This window comes from Globicephala melas, chromosome 14, assembly GCF_963455315.2.
Source record: "Globicephala melas chromosome 14, mGloMel1.2, whole genome shotgun sequence".
Classification (NCBI taxonomy): Eukaryota; Metazoa; Chordata; class Mammalia; order Artiodactyla; family Delphinidae; genus Globicephala; species Globicephala melas.
This window is the reverse complement of record NC_083327.1, coordinates 18,384,136-18,408,577: the sequence shown is the minus strand read 5'-3', so window position 1 is coordinate 18,408,577 and position 24,442 is coordinate 18,384,136. Positions and strand designations below refer to the sequence as shown.

The window sequence follows — 24,442 nt, the reverse complement described above, 5'->3', positions numbered from 1 at the left end:
CAGCCAGCTGTTTTGTTTTGTTTCGTGTTTAATGATAGTAGCCTAGAAAGCAGTGTGGAAGATTGTCAGAAGTAAGAATACCTACTATGTATTAGACAGTAGGATGGGCATTCTCTGTTTCTTTGCTGATCTTTGCCACAGCCCTGTAAGGTCAGTGTCGCCATGCTTGTTTTATATATGTATAAACTGAAAAGAGGCGTAATTTTCCCTAAGCAACAGAACTAGCTTATTTTGAAGTTAAAAGTTTGAACTCAGATCTGTCTGGCTCCAAAAACTTATAGTCCTTCTTTCACACTTTTATGTAGCCATGGGTTTAGGAGGAAAAAACTGAATCTGAGGCAGATTGTCAGAGTTTGGTAAACAGCGAGAGATAGAAAGAGAGAAATGGAACATTTCAGCGTGACAGTGAAGTATAAGACTGTGTGGAAGGTGATGCAACTAAAATTCAGATGGAGTAAAGAATACTCTTTCTTTTCTCCTCCCCTCATCCTGCCTGGTGGTCAAGGAAGACAGTGAGTTCTTTTCGAAGATTTAAAAATGGCATTCTTACAAGTCACTGGGGTAGAGTTGTTTGGTTGGCAGGTGGAAATGTGTGTGTAGTCATCTCAGAAGTTTAAGAAGTGCCCCAGGTACCAATGTCCTAGTTGGGGGACCATATAGAGTATTTGAAAGTGGACAGGCCTTAGTTAGAGAAACCCAAGTTTGAATCCCAGCTCTGTATCACTTACTGATAGTCGCAACCTGGACAAGTTGCTTAACTTCTCTGAGCTTACTTCCCCATCAGTAAATCTCTGCTGGATTATTTAAAGACTAAAATAACCTGAGTATAGATCCTGACGTAGAGCAGGCAAGTAATTAATAAACGTTGATTTCTTCTCCAGAAAAAGTGTGTAGAATAAGGATAAAAAGGACCAAGAGCAGAGTCCTGGGGAAGTCTTGTGTTAAAGAAAAGGGCAAAAGGGCCAAGAGCTATTAGAGTTGGTTAGGAAAGGTCACAGAGGTGAAGTATAACCTGGAGGAGGTGGTGCTATGAGGTCAAAGGGCGAGATTTGCCCGAAGTGAGAGTTGGTCACCATGTCAAACTCCATGGTATGATCAGGGAGGTGACTGACAGTCATCCTTTATTTGTGGCATGTAGGAGGCCTGTGGTGACTGAGGAGAGCTGTTTTGGATGGGGACCAGATTTTAAGGGGTTTAACAGTGACCTGGAGAAGTTAGAATGTATATAAAGGAAAGATGATAGATAGAATGAAAGGGAGGTAGGAGTAAGGAACTTTGCCTGTTTGCTTTGTTTTGTTTGTTTGTTTTGGTTTTTTTAAGTAGGGTAGACTTAAGTGTTCATTCTTTTTTTTTTTTTTTTTTTCTGGCACGCGGGCCCCTCACTGTTGTGGCCTCTCCCGTTGCGGAGCACAGGCTCCGGACGCGCAGGCTCAGCGGCCATGGCTCACGGGCCCAGCCGCTCCGCGGTATGTGGGATCTTCCCGGACTGGGGCACAAACCCGTGTCCCCTGCATTGGCAGGCAGACTCTCAACCACTGCGCCACCAGGGAAGCCCAAGTGTTCATTCTTATACTATACAATTATGCCAGGTGCTGTGCTAGGCCCTGGGGATGCAGTGATGAGCAAGTTTATAACCTGAGGGGAGGAGGGCAAGGAGATTGCGGAGGGAGTGAGGTGCAGAGATGCATTAGGATAACCCAGCAAGCGAGAACTTGGTGAGGCGGGAGGTGGCCCCTCTGCAGGTTCTCCTGGGAGTGGAGGAAAGAATTGCTCTTCTGAGAGAGGAAAGCAGTGTCTTAACAGGCGAGTTTAGTGGTGGAGTGAGGGGAAGGAGAAGGAAGGTAGTTTTTGACCTAAGGTCTTTATTTTCTCTGTGAAGAGAGAGCCCAAGTTATTGGCTGAGAGTAAGGGTGGTAGATCGGGGTTAGAGTAGGGGTTTAGGATTGTAGTAAGATTTGAACCTGAAGAGTAGAAAAGGACAAATAAAAGTTTATTAAAGTTTATTAATCATTGTGACAAATGCAAATTTCTGTGGTAAACACCTCACACTCAGTTCTTCCTGGTCTTAGAATTTTGTGTTCCTCTAGAGTGATGCTAGGTGATTTTGCACAATCATTATTTATTCTTAGACCTGAGATAGTGTCTAAAAAAGGATTATATCCTTTTATTCCTTCCTGATTAGGTTTCTTGATCAAGTTTTTTATTTCTTTGTTTTTATTGTTGATGTTTTTCTCCTTGTTTCGTCTGCTTGTTTAGTTCTGGGTATGAAATCAGTGTTCAGAGATGTATTCTTGATGTTTAAGTTATTTTGACCCTATAAGTCTAGAAATATATGAATTTATACATAATTGCTGAGAATGTTTAGGTGATAACTGAAATATCAGAGAACAAAGAAACATTTTCAGTGATAAATCTGGGATTCTTGAATTTAAAATTCACTAGCTTGTATATGATTTAGCTTTCAGATGATTCTTTTGAAAATTCAAATAAAACACCTAGACAACCTAAAGAAGTGAAGAAGAATGATACAGTGCCATGGTGGATAACTGAAGATGAATTTGAAGATGGTGGTAAATATTGCTGATTTTTAATTTTAAGTTATTTGACCACAGGGGGGCAGTCAAGACTTTTTTTTTTTTTTTTTAAACCCCACATTTGTTTGTTTATTTTTGGCTGTGTTGGGTCTTCGTTTCTGTGCGAGGGCTTTCTCTAGTTGTGGCAAGCGGGGACCACTCTTCATCGCAGTGCACGGGCCTCTCACTGTTGTGGCCTTTCTTGTTGCAGAGCACAGGCTCCATACGTGCAGGCTCAGTAGTTGTGGCTCACGGGCCTAGTTGCTCTGCGGCATGTGGGATCTTCCCAGACCAGGGCTCGAACCCATGTCCCCTGCATTAGCAGGCAGATTCTCAACCACTGCGCCACCAGGGAAGCCCAGACAAGACTTTTAATTCTGGATTTTCTTACCGTGCTTTTAATAAATATATAAGGAAAATAATACTAATAGTGTGAATTTTTGAAGTTTGACTTGATTTTCATATTACTTTATGATATATTTTTTATATAATAGGGAATCTGTGTTTCTGCATTATCAGATTATTTTACATTGAAATAATTTATCGTTCCTCAATTTAAGCTGGTGAATACTGTTAGGTATATTTATATATTATCATGTTTAATGGTAAATTGATTTAAAGTGATTTAATAAAATATTCTGACAATGTATTAATGTCACTGCATTGGGAAGATTTTAACAAATCTATAGATTTTGGTATTGCTCTCTGTTAATGACAGTAGAGAAAAATAATTTTATTACCTTAATAGTAAATAACTCATTATTGATCCTGTCTAGCACATGCGTATATCTTTTTTGGAACTATTCCTACTCACATCTTTACAAATAGAAAATTACTCTCTGGGTGTTTTCTTCAGTATAGCTACTATATATGATACTGCTGTATTCGCAAGGATCCTCAGACTACCTCTGTTAAGTACCTATGTTCACAATATTTGTGTATCACTAAGCACTATTTTATGAACTGATAGGATTTCTATATCTCTTCTTTTTCCTTGTGCTCCTTGACCCTCAACAGTAAATAATAAATGTGTTTAATAAATGTTACTGTGAATTTGATAGTCACTTCTCTGTTCTTCTTAATACTTTACAGTAAGGAATTGCCTTATTGAAAAGTACAGTGTGTTTTCATAAATCCATAAACGATGCACAGTGGTAAAGTTTGCATGTGAAGAATTATGTTTTAGAATCTTTCCCCCATTGATGCTTGAAAAGGATATTATATGATTAAGTACTATTGAAATAGTTGACAATGATTTGTGACTTATTCAGCATTAAAATCTTTATCTAGAAAATAATGAATCAGAGATAGAGTATGCAAACTCACCCTAAAGGGAAAGAATAGGTCCTAGACCAACACTTAAATGTAACCTGACTAAAGATACTAAACTTTTTTTTAAAAGAATGTATCAATCAGAGTGAATTTGATTAGTAAAGGATGCAAAGGATACTTAGGAAGGAGGCTTTGACAGTGTCCGTTTAAACACAGCGGAAGAAGGTTCCTCTGCCCAGGGGTATAACCTGGTCCCTGGTTCAGTCACAAACGTTTATTGAGTTCATGTTATGTTCTGAGTACTTGGCACTAGTATGCAAAAACTAAATATGATTCCTGCCATCAAGAGTATAGAAGCTTCTAAGGGAGAATTGAACACCCCTTTGGAGAGGAATGCATTCCCAATCTTACATAGATGCCATTAAACATCAACATTGAGCTACTTCAACCTTATAATTTTGCTTTCTCTTTCAGTTGCCATAAGGACAAAATGTTCTGTCTAGTTAGTGAAACCGTCTAATTCTCCTACTGGTTATACTCTTCATTATAAATAACTGAATTGGATCTTGGTTTCAGTTGTATTAGTCTCAAATGAGGTTGGTTAGTGTGGGTCATATCCCTGAGTCCATCTTCAGAGCCGGGCTGAGACCCTGGACAGATGCCCCGACGGCACCCTGACCTTGGCGTGTATGTTTTCATTTGAAGTGCCTATAGATATATCTCCTGATTTTCTCCAGCTGTTACTGGATCAGTTAAAACCATTATTCACACAGAGCCATAAAATAATTTGTTTCTAAAGCCTCTCCAATAGGATGCTAAGTAGGAAATTGAAATCACAATTTGTAACTTCTCAATAAGGCTTCCTTCTAAGCAAAAGTGGTATTTTTCTAATCTTATTATTTGTATCATATAATATAGTTATTTTTCCCATATATCAGTTTTTTACAACAAATATATACTGCTAGGATAAAGAAATTTTGATATTGTATAACTTTTCCAGTGTTTTCTAGTGCTTTTAGAATGAAGAGCAAAACCCTACCCCCAGCCTATGTAGGTGAGTGTGGTCTGACCGTTGACTCCTGCCCTGGGATTACTTCCCCAAGTGGCATGGTATACTGTGTTAAGTACTTGTGCTTCAAAATCATTTTTAAAAAATCTCGTCTCATTATGCAAGTTGTTGAAATATTCCACTTAATAAGATGCACTGCAGTCAAATAGAATTGTAATTTTTGTTTTGTGAATTTTGGGTCTGGTGGATTTTTATTTCATAGACCAGATTTATTTCATAGCTACGGTCTACTAGTATAACTAATATAACAGTACAACTAGTCTAAGCTAGTATAACAGTACTACTGTGTTGGCATAGGAGTCAAAACAATTCTCTTAACATAAATATCCAACTATATTAAATCCCATCCCAGGACTACTTGGAACAAATGTAAGCTATTTGAAAACAAAGAAGACTCCTCAGCCTATTATGGAAATAGAAGAGGAATCTGCTGAAAGGATTCAGTTTCTTAAGAGCAGTGGAACCTCTATCTTAAGTATTGACAGCTTAGAGGCCAATGGTAAGAATTGTGAGGGATGTGAGTTGACAGGTTAATTACTATGCTTATAATCAGGACTTTTAGGAAAGTTAACTCATAACTATCTTGGAGCCTCCTTTACTGAAGCGTGTAGACAGATTTAATATCTTCCTAGAAGGTTTAGAATTATACCCCTGGAGAAGCTTCATAGCCTTACGTATTATAATGAATATAAAGCTATATTTGAGTAAGAGATTAAGTGAAGTATGTTTCAAATTTTTTGAAGTCTGACTATGTAATGTCAATAAATGCATCATTAAAATTAATTTTTTCAAAATTCTATGTGTTAATGAAATATATTTGTGCTTTCCATTTAGAGATAGTAGTTCCTGAGCTCAATCATAGCATTCTTGGATTGGGATTGGACACATTAGCAGAGCAAGAGGAAAAAGAGCAATTTTTTGCCAGGCTTGAGAAAGGCTTCACATCTTCCATTGATTACTCCAGATTAAATAAAGAATTGGATTCTAATGACTCCACACATTTTAAAGTTTTACATAGGTAATGTAAATACAATATAAACTAATCATTGAGTGATTTTTGTGTCTTTATATTTTTGAAAGGCTGGTAGATGTATGGAATTGAAGGGGTAAACATATATAACAGGCAAAATTTAAATCTTAGTTTTAATTCTATTTTCTCTTCATTATTTTGGTCAGGGGTAGCTTACGTGTGTGTGTGTAGAATATGATTTATATATACATATATATATAGGCTGGAAAATGTTGATGTGTATTTGAGAACCTCTAGAGATCTGAAATTTCATGCATGAGGTACTTTTGAAATGAATAGCACATTGCCAAATAGACCTAACTAGGAAGGTAATTTATTAAGTGATTTTCCAGAGGTAAGATCAGTAAGAGAGTCCAGCCTGGTAGCTATTATAAACTCAGGGGAAACAGGAACAAAAAGGGAAGGAGGAACCAGGGAGCAAAGACCGATTTGGTTTGTGTCCTCCCTTTGTGTATGGTTGACCCTAATGATTATTAGGGGACCTCATTTATCCTGGAAATTCTACTGATTGACTAAGCTGGTGCCTTGTAAGTGCCGCAGACCTTTGGCGTTCTCAAGACTTCTTTGAAACCTTATATCTTTAATTTCCTCAGTTTCAGTTTTCCATTTAATTTTTTAAGTTATAAATGGAAGCCAGATTACAATTTTAAGATTTTAAGAACACCAAACTATATTTAAATTAAGGATCAGGAGACTCATAGCCTCTGGTCATTAGAGTGCCTGGTCTCCTCAAGATGCTTATTTTCTTGGACAGTGGACAAAGCAGTTACCCTTATGAACTGTGTCTGAGATTTTTACCCTACTTGCAAGCTGACAAGTCAGCCTGCCAGTTTTATGAATGCTGACAATAGACACAAGATTCTTGGGTCAGAAACAAATGGACTTTATTTCTCATCACAAAAGCAGGACCTGAGGGTCACGTTTATTTGCCTTAGTTTCCCATGCCCCACAAGGTTCACGGCATCCATGATGGCTGTTTGCCAGTGCAATGGGTTGCTTTACAGGAGAGGGTCACTGAGCTTGGGGAATCTTTGCTTTAGAGTAAGCGGAAACAAGCCTGCTTTGGGGGCAGAAACATTGCCTCATCTCTCAAAGTTGCTCAGTGCACACAACCCTGAGAAATGACCTAGGAAGGAGGGTCTGTGCCTTGCGTTCTTGGCATACCCAGCAAGAACACCTAGGGACCATCAGGGCCCATGGTGGTTGCCTGTCCTAACAGTGACACAGATTAAACATACACAGGTTTGCTGGTCACAAGTTTTTGCCCCTTTGCAATATTTCTTAACATTTCTTTGTTCTTAACGATATTCTTAACTACTGATATTTCTACGCAAGAACAGCCTAGTCAGAGTGCAGTAGTGTATTGAGTATGCAATGGTATTTTCTGCTAATTAGAGTTTATAGTTTCTTGATCTGCTAATGATCTCACTAAAGCCATGGTTGGGGGACTGAAAAAGGTAGAACTGATTCTTTGGTTTGAAGGAAGGCAGTATATGAACTAATATATCCAATATAATTAAAAGTAGCTCTCGTCACCTTGCTGAGTATTTACTGGCTCAAGGCTCTCTCTTTCAGCTTCCATTTCAGGATGAAATTGCTTCTTAGCATGTAAATGCTGATTCTGGCAGTTTTTTTCTGGTCTCCACATAGACTTCACTGATTCTTACAGCTTGTGGTCAGTTCCTAATCTTTAGCGTAGAAAGGCTGGCTGGGCCCTGAGAAATGTAAATGCATATATTTATGTATAAAATTGTGTATATTTGTGTATAAAATTAAGAAAATGGCATTTTTTTCCCGTTTGTATTACTTTGGCAACTACAATTAGTCTTAGATCCTTTATTTTCAAAACATTTCCCTCATAGCTTCCAAATTTTTAGCTTTTGCTAGAACAAAAGTACTTGAGAAGAAATATGTAATGTTAGAGGTTTAAAAAATATACACAAAATATTGCATGGTAATGTATTATTAACATGTAATACTAAATTAAGTAAATATTTTTCCAGTAATCAAGCTAATGTGGAACTGACTGAAGATAAACATGAGGATGAATCAAAACATGAAGAACTGGCAGGTAATTTCAATGGTTCTAAAATTTACAGTATTTGAAAAGATAATATAGCTTTTAATAAAGATATTGATAAGAGAAAAATAAAAGGAAAATCATATTATCTTGGAAAGAGCTTGAACAAGTAGAGTGAGTTGCCTACAGCACAATTAGAGCTACTAAGAAATTGTTGTAAGTGCAGGACTGCTTCATTTGTTGGGAGTGGGTAGTGGACCCATTTGGAAGACAGAAAAAGGACTTTTGTGCTAGGACCAGAAAAATGTGTGCAGTCAGGACAAATACATCCAAAGCATGGTGAGGGAGGTGTGTCTTCTTCCATCGTTTGACTTTTAATGTGCCTGTGTTTCTATATTTTAAATGGTTTTCTTTTGGTAGCGTATAGCTGAGTTTTGCTTTTATATCCAATCTGACAATCTCAGACTTTTAATTGAAATGTTTCTACCCTTTGCAAAAATATATTCATTGGTATGGTTATTTACTGTTTTGCCATTCATTTTTTTATCTTCCCATCTTTTTTTGGTTATTGCTTTTGTGCTACATTTTATTGGATTGAGTATTTATACCATTCCATCTTAACCCTTCTTTTGGGTTGTTAGTTGTACTTCTTTGCTGTATTTTTTTCTTAGTTGCCCTGTGATTCACAATATGCATCTTTATCTTACTAGAGTCTACTTTCAAATAACATTATACCACATTACATGAATCTTAACAGTAAACTTCCCCCAACCTTTTTGCTATTTTTGGCATACATTTTTCTTCTACATGTCTTAAAAACCCCACAATACAGCAGTATTATTACTATTATCATTATTATTATTGCTTTTAACAATCTGTTATCATTTTTAAAAAATTTTAAGGAAGGTAAAAAAATTTATATATATGTAGAAATTTATATTTATCCACGTATTTACCGTTCCCAATGACTTGTATTTCTTTGCATAGATTTGAGTTTCTTTTTTTTTAACTTTTTATTTTGAAATGAATTTTAAAAGTTTATTTTAAAATTAAGATATAATCGACATATATAACATTAATTTCAGGTGTACAACATAATGATTTAATATCTATACATTGTGAAATGAGCCCCATAAGTAGTCTAGTTAACATCTGTCACTTTACATAATTACAAAAAAATTATTTTTTCTTGTGATGAGAACTTTTAAGACTTCTTCTCTTACCAACTTCCAAATAGTTGCTATCTAGTATTATTTTGAGTTTCTATCTAGTATTATTTTTGTTCAGCATGAAAAACCTCCTTAACTTTTCTTGCAGTGCAGGTCTACTAGGGATAATTTCTCTGAGGTTTTGTTTATCTGAAAGTATATTTTGCCTTTGTTTTTGAAGAACACTTTTGCTTGATATAAAATTGTAGGTAGTTTTTATTTCTTTGAGCACTTTAATGATTTCATTCTATTGTCCTCTGACATTATTTCTCATGAGCAGTCAGTGGTAATTCCTGTTATTGTGATTTTGTATATATATTGTCTTCTTTTCCCTCTGTTTTCAAATTTTTCTCTTTAGGCCAGTTTTGTGGCAATTTGATGAGGATGATCTTGGTGTACTTTTCTTGTATTTATCCTGTTTGTTTCTTGTATTTATCCTGTTTGGAGCTGGTTCAGCATCAATTGATTTGTGAATTTATAGTTTCCATCAAAATCAAAAAATGTTTTTGCCATTAATTATTCAAATATCATTTCTGCCACCCCTTGCTTTCTGATCCTAATTGCAAGTATGTTAGAAAGTTAAATTTTGTCCCACAGGTCACTAAGACTATTTCATTTTTTAAACCTTTTCTCCTCTCTGCTTCAGTTTTTATTTCAGTGTCTTAAGTTCACTGATTTTTTTTCTTCTTTTCTTTAATGTTTTGTTAATTCATTGAATGATTCTTTTTTCCTTTTACTCTAGAAGTTTCTTTTGGATTTGTTTTTTCATCTCTTTAGTATGTTTCCAAGTCCCCAACATTGAGTATATTCTGCTGATCCCAGTATTTGTTCATTTCTGGATCTCGTTCTGTTGGCTGCTGCTTCTCCTAGTTGTGGTCACTTTTTCCTCCTTGTAATTCTAGTAATTTTTTAACTGAGTGTTGAATATATTATAGATTTTTTACATTGTTGAGTGTCTGGATCTTGTTTTCTTCTTTTAAGGAGTATTGAGCTTTGTTCTGGCAGATAGCTTGATCCTTTCAAGCCTTTTCTTCTGCTTTGTTAGGAGACGTCAAGAGGATCCTTACTTAGTCTAGCAGAGTTTGACCCTGCTACTCACGCACAGCCCTCCTGAGATTTCCACTGAATGCCCCTACTGGACAATGAGGATTTTTTCCACTTAAGCTGGTTAGAGCTTCAGAATCTCCTTACCCTGTGCGAACTCTGGGAACTGTCTGTCTAGCCTGCAGCTTCCCAGTTATTCTCTGCTCCAGCTGCACATACATGACTCAGTATTCAGAAAAGACTCCAGGAAAGATTCAGAAATCTACTCCATGTAGATTTCTAGTGCTCTATTTCTGCATCAGTACCTTCTCTCTTTATCACTCCCCTGCAGCTTCTAATCACCTCGTCTTTTCTGTACTCTTATCTCTGTATCCTTAACACAGTGAGACCTTCCTGATCTCCTCCTCCCTGCTCAGCGCTCCAGGATGTACATACCTTCTAGTGAACGTAGGGCTCAGCTCACTTGTTATCTTTCTTGGGAATCATATTTTTGTGCTATCGATTGTCCAGTGTCTGAAAACAATTGTTTCATATATTTTGTCCATTTTACTCATTATTTACAAAGTCCTTGATATCCAAGATGGTAGAGGAGAAAGTCCTCTAGATTGCATCATACTTAAAATTCACAGCCAAATTTTCCAACAGAGAATGAAAAATGTCTAAAATGTATCTTTTAGATCTTTTACATTGAGAATTGTTTACCTATTTTCTATTTACGCAAATAATCTTTTCAAAGTTACAAGGGTATGGAATATAATAGTAGAAACATATAACATGTGTAACATCTTCCTGTCAAAAGGTCAGAACGATAAAAATTAATATTCTCATTGTTTCCCAAACAGTGTGAAAGAGCTGGATATTATTGTCTCTGATATTTTTCATATGAGAACCACCTTTTCAATTGGGTTTTATTCTTTCATTTTTATATAAACTTAATTTCCCGTGGTGTTTCTTTCAGAAATCTCTGATATGCTGTTTTCCTTCCTGTCATTTCTTGTCCTGTCTCATTTCTCTCTGTGACTACCAGTGGCATTTCCTTCTTGCTTCAAACCTAGTTTAATCATGACAGATTCATGAGGAGGAGGTTGGTCTTTTATATGTTGGACAATAGTATTTGCCTACAGACTATTCAGTTAGTAAGTGCAACTAACAAAATGTAGTTTTGAAAAATGCACATTAGATTAGGACTTTTCTTAATCAGAAATAATATTTGGCTTTATTAACTTTCAATTCAGATTAAGTGCAACACAAGCTATAATAATACTAACAAAGATAATTACTACTGCTAAACATAATGGCTAACACTGATATATACTACATATTATATAACACTTTAACTGTTAATCTCCTCAGCAACCCTCTGAAATAAGTACTATTATCATCCCTACTTTACAGATGGGAAAAATGAGGCAAAGAGGGTTTGTGACCTGCTTTTGGTTCTACAGCTGAAAACAGTAGAACTAGGAATTGAATCCAAGTCTTCTGGCTCCTGGTCATGCTCTAAGCACTATGCCACACTACCCAAACTGTTTCTTATACTGCTTCTTTGCAGTGACACAAACGCTGCATTCCCCCTCCATTGATTTCAGATAGTTCCCAAATCCCAAGTAGTTGTCTGAGTTCATTGTCATACCCTCCCTTATCTCCTCTCTCCTTGTTTATCATCTTTACTTAAGAAAGACTAATCACTGAGGTACTTAAAATTCAATGATTCCCACTAGAATATTAGGATCTTAATCATCTGATATTGGTCCTAGCATCTAGAATTTGTCTAATACAAGGTAATTTCTCAGTAACTGTTTTGTGAATTGAATTATGTCTACTGATATTTAGAAAATCCCAGGCAGTGTTCTTTCTTATATAGAAGAGAAGGAAAGGTGTGCTTCTCGTCCTCAGAATGTAGATATTGATGTAGTTAACCAACTCACCTAGCTTATCTACCTAAGTCACAATACCCATGCTGTTCCACCATTGTATTCCTTATGAACTAACATGGAGATGTTTCTGTAAGTAGATCTCACTGAAAGCACCTCTGTTTAACTTAATTATTTTCAGACTTCCATTGTTAATCACATTCAAGTTGTCCCCTCTCTTCTAAGAGAAGACTGAAGGATGGCCATTCCAGAAGCAGACTCTCTTGTACCTCATGCAGTCTTTCTCCCATCAGGCCATCCTGTCTCTGAATGTGATCTGACTTTTGAAATACAAATAAGGTTATGAATGATCAGTTCCACTCTGAAAAGGCTATTCCTGTTCTGTAGCCCACAAATCTCAGTCAGTCCTTTGATTTAACGGCTGTAAACAACGAATTAAAAATTGATGAAGAGATCCTGGCCAGATAGTGCCTGCCCACCGTTGCCATAAGTAGCTTGATGGCATCATATTAACATGGACACACCTTTCCCTTCTGCTACAAAGCCATTGAGATATAATGTGGGACTTTAGCTGAGAAGTGCCCAGGATTAAGAAACAGTGGAGGTCATATAAGGCTAGTATTTACCTGAGGGAGGGGTCAGAGATAGACCTTTCATAAGAACTGCTTAAGGGTTACAGAAGAGATACCTATAAAGACAAAAAAAATCTACTTAAAAAAATAAGCAAAATCCAACCTTTTGTTTAAGAGTGTCAAGATTTCACAAAAGTGCTCCCTTTTATAAGTAAGCAATTTTGAGATTTTTGTCTTTAAAAAATCAAGTAATTGAAGTTTTTTTTAAAGATATAAAATTTCTTGAACAGCTCTAGAAATTTTCAGTTGGTTAATTATACAAAATATTAAAAATGTAAAACTGATAACTGTTTGAAAGTACAAAAATAAAACCCAGGTCTTACGAATTGAATTCTCTTTAAATCTTTGCCCAAAAATGTATGGTCTTCAAGGTATCTTTATGTTAACATTTAAATAAATTACTCTTATCAGACTTCTTTTGGAAATCAGTAATATTTTCATGGAATTTGACTTTTTTGACAGTATGATCCTTGTATTTTTAAAACTATTTTCTTCAGAAAATTATAGTGATGATTTTGAAGATGAGGATATTGATGTACCTTTGACTCCTAAAGAAGAGACTAATTCCAAAGAAAATTCCAAATCAGAAAAAATAAATGTACCTAAACAGGTATGTATCAATTATATGTTTGACAGTTTGGAAACTTCTTTCATCACCTTAGCTGACTGTTGCTGTATAAAGAGCTCAAAATACAGAGTTCTTTATAGTCTAGCTCGTTGTAAAGTTATAGGTCTCTTAATACTCAGACGTTTTCTTAACTCAGGTGTAAATTTAAATCTTAATGAAAAAATGGCAGTTGATGATTTTCTGAAAGATTTCTTTTGGCAAGTTTCCTTAAGCTTTAGAAATTGAAAACTTCATTAAAATCTCAAATCTAATTTTTAAACAGGTATATTAAACTATACTTTTCTTTGGTAGGTCTTGTCCTTGTGAAGTGCAATACATAGCTGCCTCAGTATTTATGCTAATAGTGACATTACTGCCTGAAACTTACTGGGCTAAGATTGTAAACTAAACTATTCCATTCACATTAAGTGTTGTTGTACTCTAATTCTCTTGTTTCTCAGTTCTTACCAAGAATTGGCTACCAAGACTGGCTAAGGGTACTACTCCATATTGCCTGCCAGACAGAACTTATCCTTGAAGCTGCCTAATAGTAACCAGTAGGACAATGACTATTTGTTATATTGGTTTTGATCTGGATACAGTCTCTTGCAACTGTATGTTAGGACTAGATGTTTTGAACATATTTGAAACCATAGACTCTAAATAAAAGCAGGGATCACTTTCTGGGTATTAAGAAATACTCTTATTTTTTAATTTACCTAGTACTTTTCCTTGGTATCATTATGTCACTCAGTTTGTGGGAGAAAAGAATGTGACCTTAGAAATACATGAAGGTTAAAGCGATCTGATAATTATGCTTAGAAAGTTAATGGGATTCGTACTTGGAATATGGCAATTACAGTACTTTGTATTGCAGTAATTTCTACTAGAAAAACAAATAGGTCAGTAGAGGGCACAATAGTTTGGTATATTAAGAAAGTATAGTCTGTATAAAAAAGTGTCCACCTAAATGTGGAAGCCTAGTAGAGAGCCGTCTGAGTAAGGGTCAAAATAGGAAGGAATGAAAGCTCTGCTCCTATGGGTGGATCCTATACACTGCCTATCCAAGTGGAGAATACAGGTGACACAATTAGAAAACTTACTCTAAGGGAACCTATAATTTTGACAAATTTCAACTATCTTGCCATTTGATGGCCTGCCTTTTTTGAAGATTTTGTCTCAAAATGTAGATGAAATGATGAGTGCAACTTATATTTGATCATTAATATTGATCAATAGGGAAAATGGTGATATTATAATAGCAGGAATCTTACGTGAACTAGCCATGTTATCTTGGAGTTCGAAAAGTAGGAGAATTTCTGAGCAAGGTGGATGAACAAGTGGCATTGAGATACTTTAAACAAGGCTTATAAAGGCCTGAATTAATTGCTGGTAATCACCAAGGTTCTGAAGAGACTTCTAGACATTCTCTCACAGCTACATCCTCTAGTCTTATAGAATTGTCGGTGAATGAGTGTGATGAAAGAAATCCAGAAAGCACGTTTCTTGATCTTTTCATCATGGAGTAAAGCACTGGCTTCCAAATTTTGTTATTCTTTTGCATTGCAGTCATTTCGTGTAACTTCAGTTTCAAATCATGTAACTATTTTCTTTTTTTAATTTAGGAAGAAGAGAAAACTGGCATGCTGGCTAATGGTAAATATTATATATATTCATATATTTTCATTGGCGAAAAATTGGTCTGTTCAGAATTACATCTAAATAATTCTGAATAAATTACTTTTTTTGTTTTTAAATACTTTCTGATGAATTAAACTTTACACATTTTCTCAATAATACGTTCCTTATGCCTACCTTAAATTCTTCCTGTTGTATTTAAGAGTACTTATTTTTTAAAAGCCCAGCATGCCTTTATGGATAAATTGTACTAGACATTCAAAGATGTATTGATATCAGTCCTTGTTAAACTCTTCCAAAAAATACAGGAAGAGGAAATTTTTGCAGACTCAATTCTGTAAGGCCAGCATCACCTTGATACCAAAACCAGACAAATATTCCTCAGGAAAACTACAGAAAAGCAATTCTATTTACAGTGACATCAAAAAGAATATAATGCTTAGGAATAAATTTTATCAACAAGGTAAATTATGCTTAAAACTATAAAACATTGAGGAAAGAAGTTGAAAACACACAGATAAGTGGAAAGATATTCTGTGCTCATGGATTGGAAGAATTAATACTGTTAAAACATTCATACTACCCAAAGTGGCCTACAGATTGAGTGAAATCCCTATCAAATTCCAATGATATTTTTCACAGAAATAGAAAAAACAATCCTAAAATTTGTATGGAACCACAAAAGACCTCACATAGCCAAAGCAAACTTGAGAAAGAGCAAAGCATGGAGGCATCACACTCCTTGATTTCAAAATGTATTATAAAGCTATAGTAACCAAAGCAGTATGGTACTGGCATAAAAACAGACATATAAAACCAATGAAGCAAAAACAAAAGCAATGAAATAGAATAGCCCAGAAATAAATCCATGCATCGGTGTCACCTGATCTTCAACAAGGGTGCCAAAAATATACAATGAGGAAAGATAGTCTCTTCAATACATTGTGTTCAGAAAACTAGACATCCACATGCAGAAGAATGAAATTGGATCCTTATCTCACGCCACATACAAAAATCAACTCAAAATGGATCAAAGCCTTAAATATAAGACCAGAAACTGCAAAACTGTGAGAAGAAAACATAGGAAAAAAGCTTCTTGATGTTGCACTAGGCAATAATTTTTTGGATATGACCCCAAAAGCACAGACAACAAAAGCAAAAATAGATAAATGGTATTACATTAAACTAAAAAAAGCTTCTGCATAGCAACGGAAACAACAGAGTGAAAAGGCAACCTATAAAGTGGGACAGAATATTTGTAAACCATGTATCTGGTAAAGGGTTAATATCCAAAATATGCAAAAAACTCATGCAACTCAGTAACAACAACAACAAAAAATTAAAAGTGAGCAGAGGACCCAGATAGACATTTCTCAAAAGAAGATATATAAATGGGCAAACAGGTGTATAGAAAGATACTGAAGTTCACTAATCATCGGGGAAATGCAGATCAAAACCACAATGAGATATCACCTCACACCTGTTAGAATGACTGTTACCAGAAAGAGGAAAAAATAAGTTTTGGCGAGGATGTGGAGAAAAGGGAACTCTAGTGCACTGTTGGTAGGGAGGTAACTTGGCACAGCCTTTATGGAAAACAGTATAGAAGTTCCTGAAAAAAATTAAAAGTGGAACTACCTTATTATTCAGAATCCGACTTCTAGATATATATCTGGAAGAGATATCTGTACTCCCATGTTTATTGCAGCATTATTCACAGTAGCCAAGGTATGGATACAACCTAAATGTCCATCAACAGACAAATGAATAAAGAAGATGTAGTATATATAATATTACACATGTATATGTAATATGTATTTACATGCGTAATATTTCGCTTTAAAAATAGAAAGAAATCCTGCCATTTGCAACAACATGGATGAATGTGGAGGACATTTACATGAAGTGAAATAAGCCACATGAAGAAAGACATACTGCATATTCTCACATATGTGGAATCTAAAAATGTCAATCTCCTAGAAACAGAGTAGAATGTTGGTTACCAGAGGCTGGGGTTGGGGGATATAGGAAGATGTTGGTTAAGGGGTACAAAGTTTCAGTTATGCGAGATAAATAATGCACAACAATGTGCGAGGTCTAATGCACAACAATGTGACTATAGTTAATGTTGTATACTACTTGAAACTTGCTGAGAGGGGAGATATTAGGTGTTCTCACCACATACACAAAAAAGGGTAAATGGATATGTTAATTATCTTGATTTTGGTGATTATTTCACTATGTGTATGTTTATCAAATCAACAAGTCATAGATCTCAAATATATACAATTTTTAATGGGCGATTATACGTCAATAAAATTGGAGGAAGAAAAAATTTTTTGTTAGTTTTTGCAGGCCTTTTGCCTTTTACATATAAACATAAATTAGACTTGTATATAAGCATAGATATGTGTTGACATAAGCCTACTCTGTTGTATATAAGAATAAAATGCTTCTTTTAGATCTATGATTATGTATTCTTTATATGTAAACATTTATCTTTGTTTTTATACAGATTGCATACAATTTAAATATTTTGTTTATGGAACCATACAAGCTTCTCTATATTCCTAATATTTTTTTCTTTTATGTTATTCCAGTAGTGCTGCTTGATTCATTAGACTCTGTTGCAGAGGTCAACCTTGATGACCAGGAGAGAGCAACAACTAATCCAGAAGCACTGCCAGATATGACTGATAATGAAATGACAGGAACAGGTAAGAGGGACAAAGTAGCTGTTCTCTAAATATGTAATATTCTATGACTAATTGACTTCATTTTTAGGGAAATGTATGTGATATAATATATGTCATAGTTATATCAATAAATTGTACATTTTTTATTGAAGTATAGTTGATTTGCAGTGTTGTATTGTGTCACTGCTATATTCACTGAATACAGCAGTGATTAAATTGTGTGTGTGTGTGTGTGTGTATACACATACACACGTATGTGTGTATATAACTTTTTCAGATTCATTTCCATTATAGGTTATTACAAAATCTGAATATAGTTCCCTGTGCTATACAGAAGGTCCTTGTTATTTGTCTATTTTACATACAGTAGTGTGTATCTGTTAATCCCAAACTCTTAATTTATCCCTCTCCCCCCTTTCCCATTTGGTAACCAAAAGTTTGTTTTCTGTGTCTGTAAGTCTGTTTCTGGTTTGCTAATAAGTTCATTTGTATCAGTTTTTTAGATTCTCCATATAAGTGGTATCATACGGTATTTGTCTTCTCTTTGTGACTTAATTCACTTAGTATGATAATCTCTAATTTCATCTATACTGCTGCAAATGATGTTATTTTATTCTTTTTTTGGCTGAGTAGTATTCCATTGTGTGTGTGTGTGTGTGTGTGTGTGTATACATCTTCTTTATCCATTCATCTGTTGATGGACACTTAGGTTGCCTCCATGTTTTGACTATTGTAAGTAGTGCTGCTATGAACATTGGGGTGCATGTGTCTTTTTGAGTTAGAGTTTTCATCTTTTCCAGATACATGCCCAGGAATGGGATTGCTGGATCATATGGTAACTCTATTTTTAGTTTTTTAAGCAACCTCTCTGCTGTTCTCCATAGTGGCTGGACCAGCTTACATTCCCACCAACAGTGTAGGAGGGTTCCCTTTTCTCCACACCCTCTCCAGCACTTATTATTTGTAGGCTTTTTGATGATGGCCTCATTTTAGTTTTGACTTGCCTTTCTCTAATTAGCAATATTGTGCATCTTTTCATGTGCCTTTTGGCCATCTGTATGGCTTCTTTGGAGAAATGTCTGTTTAGGTCTTCTGCCCATTTTTGATTGTGTTGTTTGTTTTTTTGATATTGAGCTATATGAACTGTTTGTATATTTTGGAAATTAAGCCCTTGTCAGTTGCATCATTTGCACATATTGTCTCCCATTCTGTGGGTTGCTTTTAGTTTTGTTTATGGTTTCCTTTGTGTACAAAAGCTTATAAGTTTGATTTGGTCCCATCTGCTTATTTTTGCTTTTATTTCTTTTGCCTTGAGAGCCTGACCTAAGAAAACATCGCTGTGATTTATATCAGAGAATGTTTTCCTATATTCTCTTCTAGGAGTTTTAAGGTGTCATGTCTTATAAGTCTTTAAGCCATTTTGAGTTTATTTTTGTTTATGGTGTGAGGGTGTGTTCTAACTTCGTTGATTTACATGAGGCTGTCCAGCTTTCCCAATACCACTTGCTGAAGAGACTGTTTTTTTCTCCATTGTATATTCTTGCCTCCTTTATTGAAGATTAATTGAACATAGGTGTGCGGATTTATTTCTGGGCTCTCTGTTCTGTTCCACTGATCCATATGTCTGTTTTTATGCCAATACCGTGTTGTTTTGGTTACTGTAGCTTTGTAGTATTGTCTGAAGTCTGGAAGGTATGCCTTCAATTTTGTTTTTTCCATCAGATTTGCTTTGGCAACTCTGAGCCTGTTGTGTTTCCATATAAATTTTAGGATTATTTGTTCTAGTTCTGTGAAAATGTCATGGGTAATTTGATAGGGATCACATTAAATGTATAAATTGCTTTCAGTTACTAGTATGGCCATTTTAACAATATTATTTCTTCCAGTCCAAGAACATGAGATAGCTTTCCATTTCTTTGAATCATCTTTAATTTCCTTCATCAATGTTTTATAGTTCTCAGCATATAAGTCTTTCACTTCCTTGGTAAGATTTATTCCTAGGTATTTTTTTAATACATTTTTAAAACAGATTGTTTTTTCATTTTCTCTTTCTGATATTTCATTGTTAGTGTAAAGAAATGCAACAGATTTCTGTATACTAATCTTGTATCCTGCTACCTTGCTGAATTCATTTATTAATTCTAATAGTTTTGGTGTGGAGTCTTTAGGGTTTTCTATATAGAGTATCATGTCATCTGCCTGTAATGACAGTTTTATCTCTTTCCTTCCAATTTGGATCCCTTTTGTTTCTTTTTCTTGTCTGATTGATGTGGCTAGGACTTCCAAAACTATGTTGAATAGAAGAGGTGAGAGTGAGCATCCTTATCGTGTTCAGATTTCAGTGGGAAGGCTTTCAGCTTTTCACTGTTGAGTATTATGTTGGCTGTGGGTCTGTCATAAATAGCTTTTATTATGTTGAGATATGTTGCCTCTGTACCCACTTTGGTGAGAGTTTTTATCCTGAATGGATGTTGAGTTTTATCAAATGCTTTTTCTGCAGCAGTTGAGATGATCATATCATTTGTCTTTTCTTTTGTTGATGTGGTGTATCACATTGCTTGATTTGCATATGTTGAACCATCCTTGTGACCCTGGGGTGAATCCAACTTGATCATTGTGTCTGATTCTTTTTATGTATTGTTGGATTCGGTTTGCTAATATTTTGTTGAGGATTTTTGCATCTATATTCATCAGAGATACTGGCCTCTAATTTTCCTTTTTGGTAGTGTCTTTGTCTGGTTTTGTAATCAGTGATGGTGGCATCATAGAATGACTGTGGGAGTGTTTCCTCCTCTTCAGTCTTTTAGAAGATCTTGAGAAGGATCAGTATAAGTTCTTTTCTGTATGTTTGGTAGAATTCCCTAGTGAAGGCATCCAGTCCTGGACTTTTGTTTGCAGGGCGTTTTTTTTGTTTTGGTTTGGTTTTTCGTTTGTTTTTTTTTTTTTGCAGTACACGGGCCTCTCACTGTTGTGGCCTCTCCTGTTGCAGAGCACAGGCTCCAGACACGCAGGCTCAGTGGCCATGTCTCACAGGCCCAGCTGCTCCGTGGCATGTGGGATCTTCCCGGACCGGGGCACAAACCCATGTCCCCTGTATCAGCAGGTGGACTCTCAACCACTGCGCCACCAGGGAAGCCTGGGAGTTTTTTTATTACAAATTTTATTTCAGTTCTAGTGATTGGTCTGGTCAAATTATCTATTTATTCTTGATTCAGTTTTGGTGGACTGTGTCAACAATAAAATTTTCAGTCTCATATTTGCTACTATATTTAACAACTTAAATAATCTGAACTTGCTAATTGTGACACATAATGCTAGTAGGCTGAGTAAAGTGTGTTTTAAGATATATACTTGTTAATAAATGAATGAATGCTGTTGTTACAAGGTATAGTACTGTAGATGAATATTGATTCATTTTCTGCACCCCACCCCCCCGAGTGTTCCATTAAATTTGCCATGCGTCAGAGAATTGAGACTTCGGTCTTGTGCGTTTCCATAGTTCCCTCTGTGTAGGCAAAAGCTAGATCACATCCTAAAATTCTGAAATGTCTAGGACCATCTAGACTTGACTAAAGGTTGTAAAGACCTTTAAGATAGTGCCTTTTCAAACTTTTGTTAAAGCAGTGGAACTCTTACCTCTAAATGGAATCTTAGGTAGTACCTCTATATAGATAAAAAATGTATTTTATCAGTATAAATATAAATGTTTACATATGTGACATTTACTTATAAAGTTAGAGTAGTAATGGTCCTTTGAAATTCTTAAAATTAAAAGTTCTAGATATTACATTCTTATATCATCAGACTTCCAATATGTTTGTATATTTTGTTTTTGTTGTATAATATGAACGTTTTCTTGGTTTACCAGATAAACAAGTGCAAATGGGAACTTTTCAACTTACTTTTTTGCAAGTCTCAGTTGACAAGTATGGTCAACTAAACCAACCCAGACACTTGGAAAAAAAGAACAATAGAAATGATAAATCACTAACCAACTCTGAACATCTGCTTGCATTTTATTTTTATTTCTTATTTTTTTTCTACTTTTCTATGGAAGTATAATATACTTGTATAATAATTCACCTATCATCATAGCTTGATGAATTTTCAAATACTGAACACATCCATGTAACCAGCAACCAGATGAGAAAACCAAACATGATCAAAACCACAAAGTCCACTCAGATCTTTTATTTCTAGTCAGTGCCGTTCCAAGAGTCACCACTATCTTGTTTCATCCACTTCCATTTTAAAACGTAAAAAAAATTAGAACAGAATTTTTCCATCAAGACATGTTACTCATTTACTTGTTACTACCCAAGTGAATATTCTGCGATGCTGAAAGCATGTGCTGAGCACATGTTCCTCATTCTTACTGCTGTTTTTATTTAAGTACTTGTCACATATGTGCTGTGATGGTCAATCCACTTGCACTTCTTTCAGTAAGCAGATATGGATTCTTTTAAAAGACCAGTGTAGAGCTACAGCTTTTCTAATCAGTGATGCATAGTAGAGGGTTCTTTTATGTACAGGATGGCCAGAGAAGCTTTATTCTAAGATACACACGGAAACAAAGCCAGAGGCAAGAGTTATCACTCTGATGCTCTTTACAGTTATATAAATGGCACATTTGAGTGTGCAGATTATTTTTTATTACAGTTTTTGTGTTTTAAAATGAAATTTCAGTCAAATGTCTGTGGAACCCGTGATTTTCTCTGAAAACTGTTTTGTAACACTCAGTATGAAAACCGCTGCTGTAGGTTATAAGAAAAACTCTGAAATAAAAAATGTATTGCTGGAAGCAAAAATTCTATTAAGATGATCCAGGTCAGTTATATAAAGCTAAATTTTCTTGGTCTTATTTCTTAAATGTTCTTGACTCTGAAATAATTTGGTAAGTCAATTACTAGAAGAGTGTAAGTATAATCTTATTGTCTTGTGGCCTTGGATTCATATTCCCAGCCTTGCCAGTTACCAGCTGCATGACACTGGACAATTAATGCCTCTAAGCCTGTTTCCTCTTCTTTAAAATGAGCTCTTGTGATGATCAACTGAGTTAATATATAGTGCCTAGTATATTGTTAAGATTCAACAAGCAGTGGCAACTGTGTGGTTCTCATCATTATTGTTTATATCAACACTCTGTTAAGAGTACAAATTATAATAAAGAACCTGAAGGCATAGAGTATAAATACCTTTTGGCTGTGAGGTATTGAATTTACCTAGCATTTCAAAAAATATACTCGAAAATTTTCAAATCAGCACCTGAACTTGGTTTAAAAACTGAAAAGATCAGTGGCTTGTTTTTTGTTTACCAGGTGTCTTCCAGTATTAAGCAGGCTCCGTTTAGGTGATATGTTGTCAAAGATTATCTCTTTTTTGATAATACTATTCATGAAACTTGTGCTTTATTGTCTTAAAATGGTTGGTAACTGTAAAATGAGGGCCAGATCTGGCCTTTTGCTTGTTTTCATTTGTCTCAAGGGCAGGTACCATTTTGTGCTGGGCTGCATGACCAGAGCAGTCACAGGAGGACAGTGTGGCTCCACAACGGGACCCTTGCCTCTGCCCAGCAGGATTTGACCCTTTTCAACCTCCTAAAGTGGAAAAAAATAGGGCGTTTTTGACTTGTGGTGATATATAAAATACATGCAGAGAAGTCAGCCCTTTTCTCTATAAAATGCATGAAAAAGGTTAACATATATGACCGTGGAATTATTTTTAACATCAGTTGGGTTAATGACTCAAATTAGGAGAAAAGTGCCTTCCCTTGCTCTGTTTTCTGAGCAGCCCATGATACCACTCGATCTTCCATTTCTGATTTCTAACTTTTAGGTCATTGCTTTTCTGCATGTTTGCTCAGCTGTTGCTTTAAGCCAGAGCCTCTTCTTTCTGACACCTCACACGTGTTAAATTTGGTATGAGCATTCAGTGCTGCTGTGCGATTTGCCACTGGGATCATTTCTTTTATACATACTCTGAAGATAATTAAGCATCCTGGTATTTCTGTAGAGGAGACAAAACACCTTGTGCCTTTTCCCTTTCTTCATAAAAATTCATTCTCTCCCTCAGTCATGCTACTCTGAATCTGACAGGTGGTTTAGGGCAGCGGTCCCCGACCTTTTTGGAACCAGGGACCGGTTTCATGGAAGATAGTTTTTCCATAGGCGGGGGGTGGGGGAGTATGGTTTCGGGATGATTCAAACACATTGCATTGGTTGTGCACTTTATTTCTGTTATTATTACATTATAGTATATAATGAAATAATTATACAGCTCATCATAATGCAGAATCAGTGGGAGCCCTGACCTTGTTTTCCTGCAACTAGATGGTCCCATCTGGGGGTGATGGTAGACAGTGACACCCAAAGTGTGTTGCTTATGTCCAGCCTACTCTGTAATCTCATTTTGGTTGCTGTCCGGTAGTGGACAGCTAATGTCGCCGCTGATCTGACAGGAGGCGGAGCTCAGGCGTGTGGCCCGGTTCCTAACAGGCCATGCACGGCATGGCCCGGGGGTTGGGGACCATTAGGCTTAGCTTAGCAGGCAAGGTCTTTTTCCTCAAGTCCTACTGAATATCCCTGCCGCTAAAACTGTCAGTGATTCTGATCTCACGGTATCCTCCACTTTTTTGTTTTTAATGTATTTAATCAAATCTGTTCCTTTATTGGGCATGCTCCAAATAACAGTGGTGACCTGAAGCAGTAGATAGAAAGATATCCCATTGTGAGGCATTCTTACACAATCATATGTGGCACTTGGCTCCCTCTTATGTTTAG

The 24,442-nt window shown here is 35.8% G+C and overlaps 1 protein-coding gene across 3 annotated transcripts in view; it reads left to right on the top strand.

The window, feature by feature from the left end:
- Positions 1 to 24,442, top strand: part of CEP162 (centrosomal protein 162) — a 91,626-nt gene that overhangs the window by 9,201 nt on the left and 57,983 nt on the right. For all 3 annotated transcript variants that reach the window (XM_030859424.2, XM_030859423.2, XM_060283825.1), the window contains exons 3-9: positions 2,459 to 2,570; positions 5,267 to 5,413; positions 5,749 to 5,932; positions 7,948 to 8,015; positions 13,220 to 13,332; positions 14,955 to 14,985; positions 17,568 to 17,684. In XM_030859424.2, the coding sequence (XP_030715284.1) occupies positions 2,459 to 2,570; positions 5,267 to 5,413; positions 5,749 to 5,932; positions 7,948 to 8,015; positions 13,220 to 13,332; positions 14,955 to 14,985; positions 17,568 to 17,684 (772 nt within the window). The remainder of the gene's footprint in view (positions 1 to 2,458; positions 2,571 to 5,266; positions 5,414 to 5,748; positions 5,933 to 7,947; positions 8,016 to 13,219; positions 13,333 to 14,954; positions 14,986 to 17,567; positions 17,685 to 24,442) is intronic.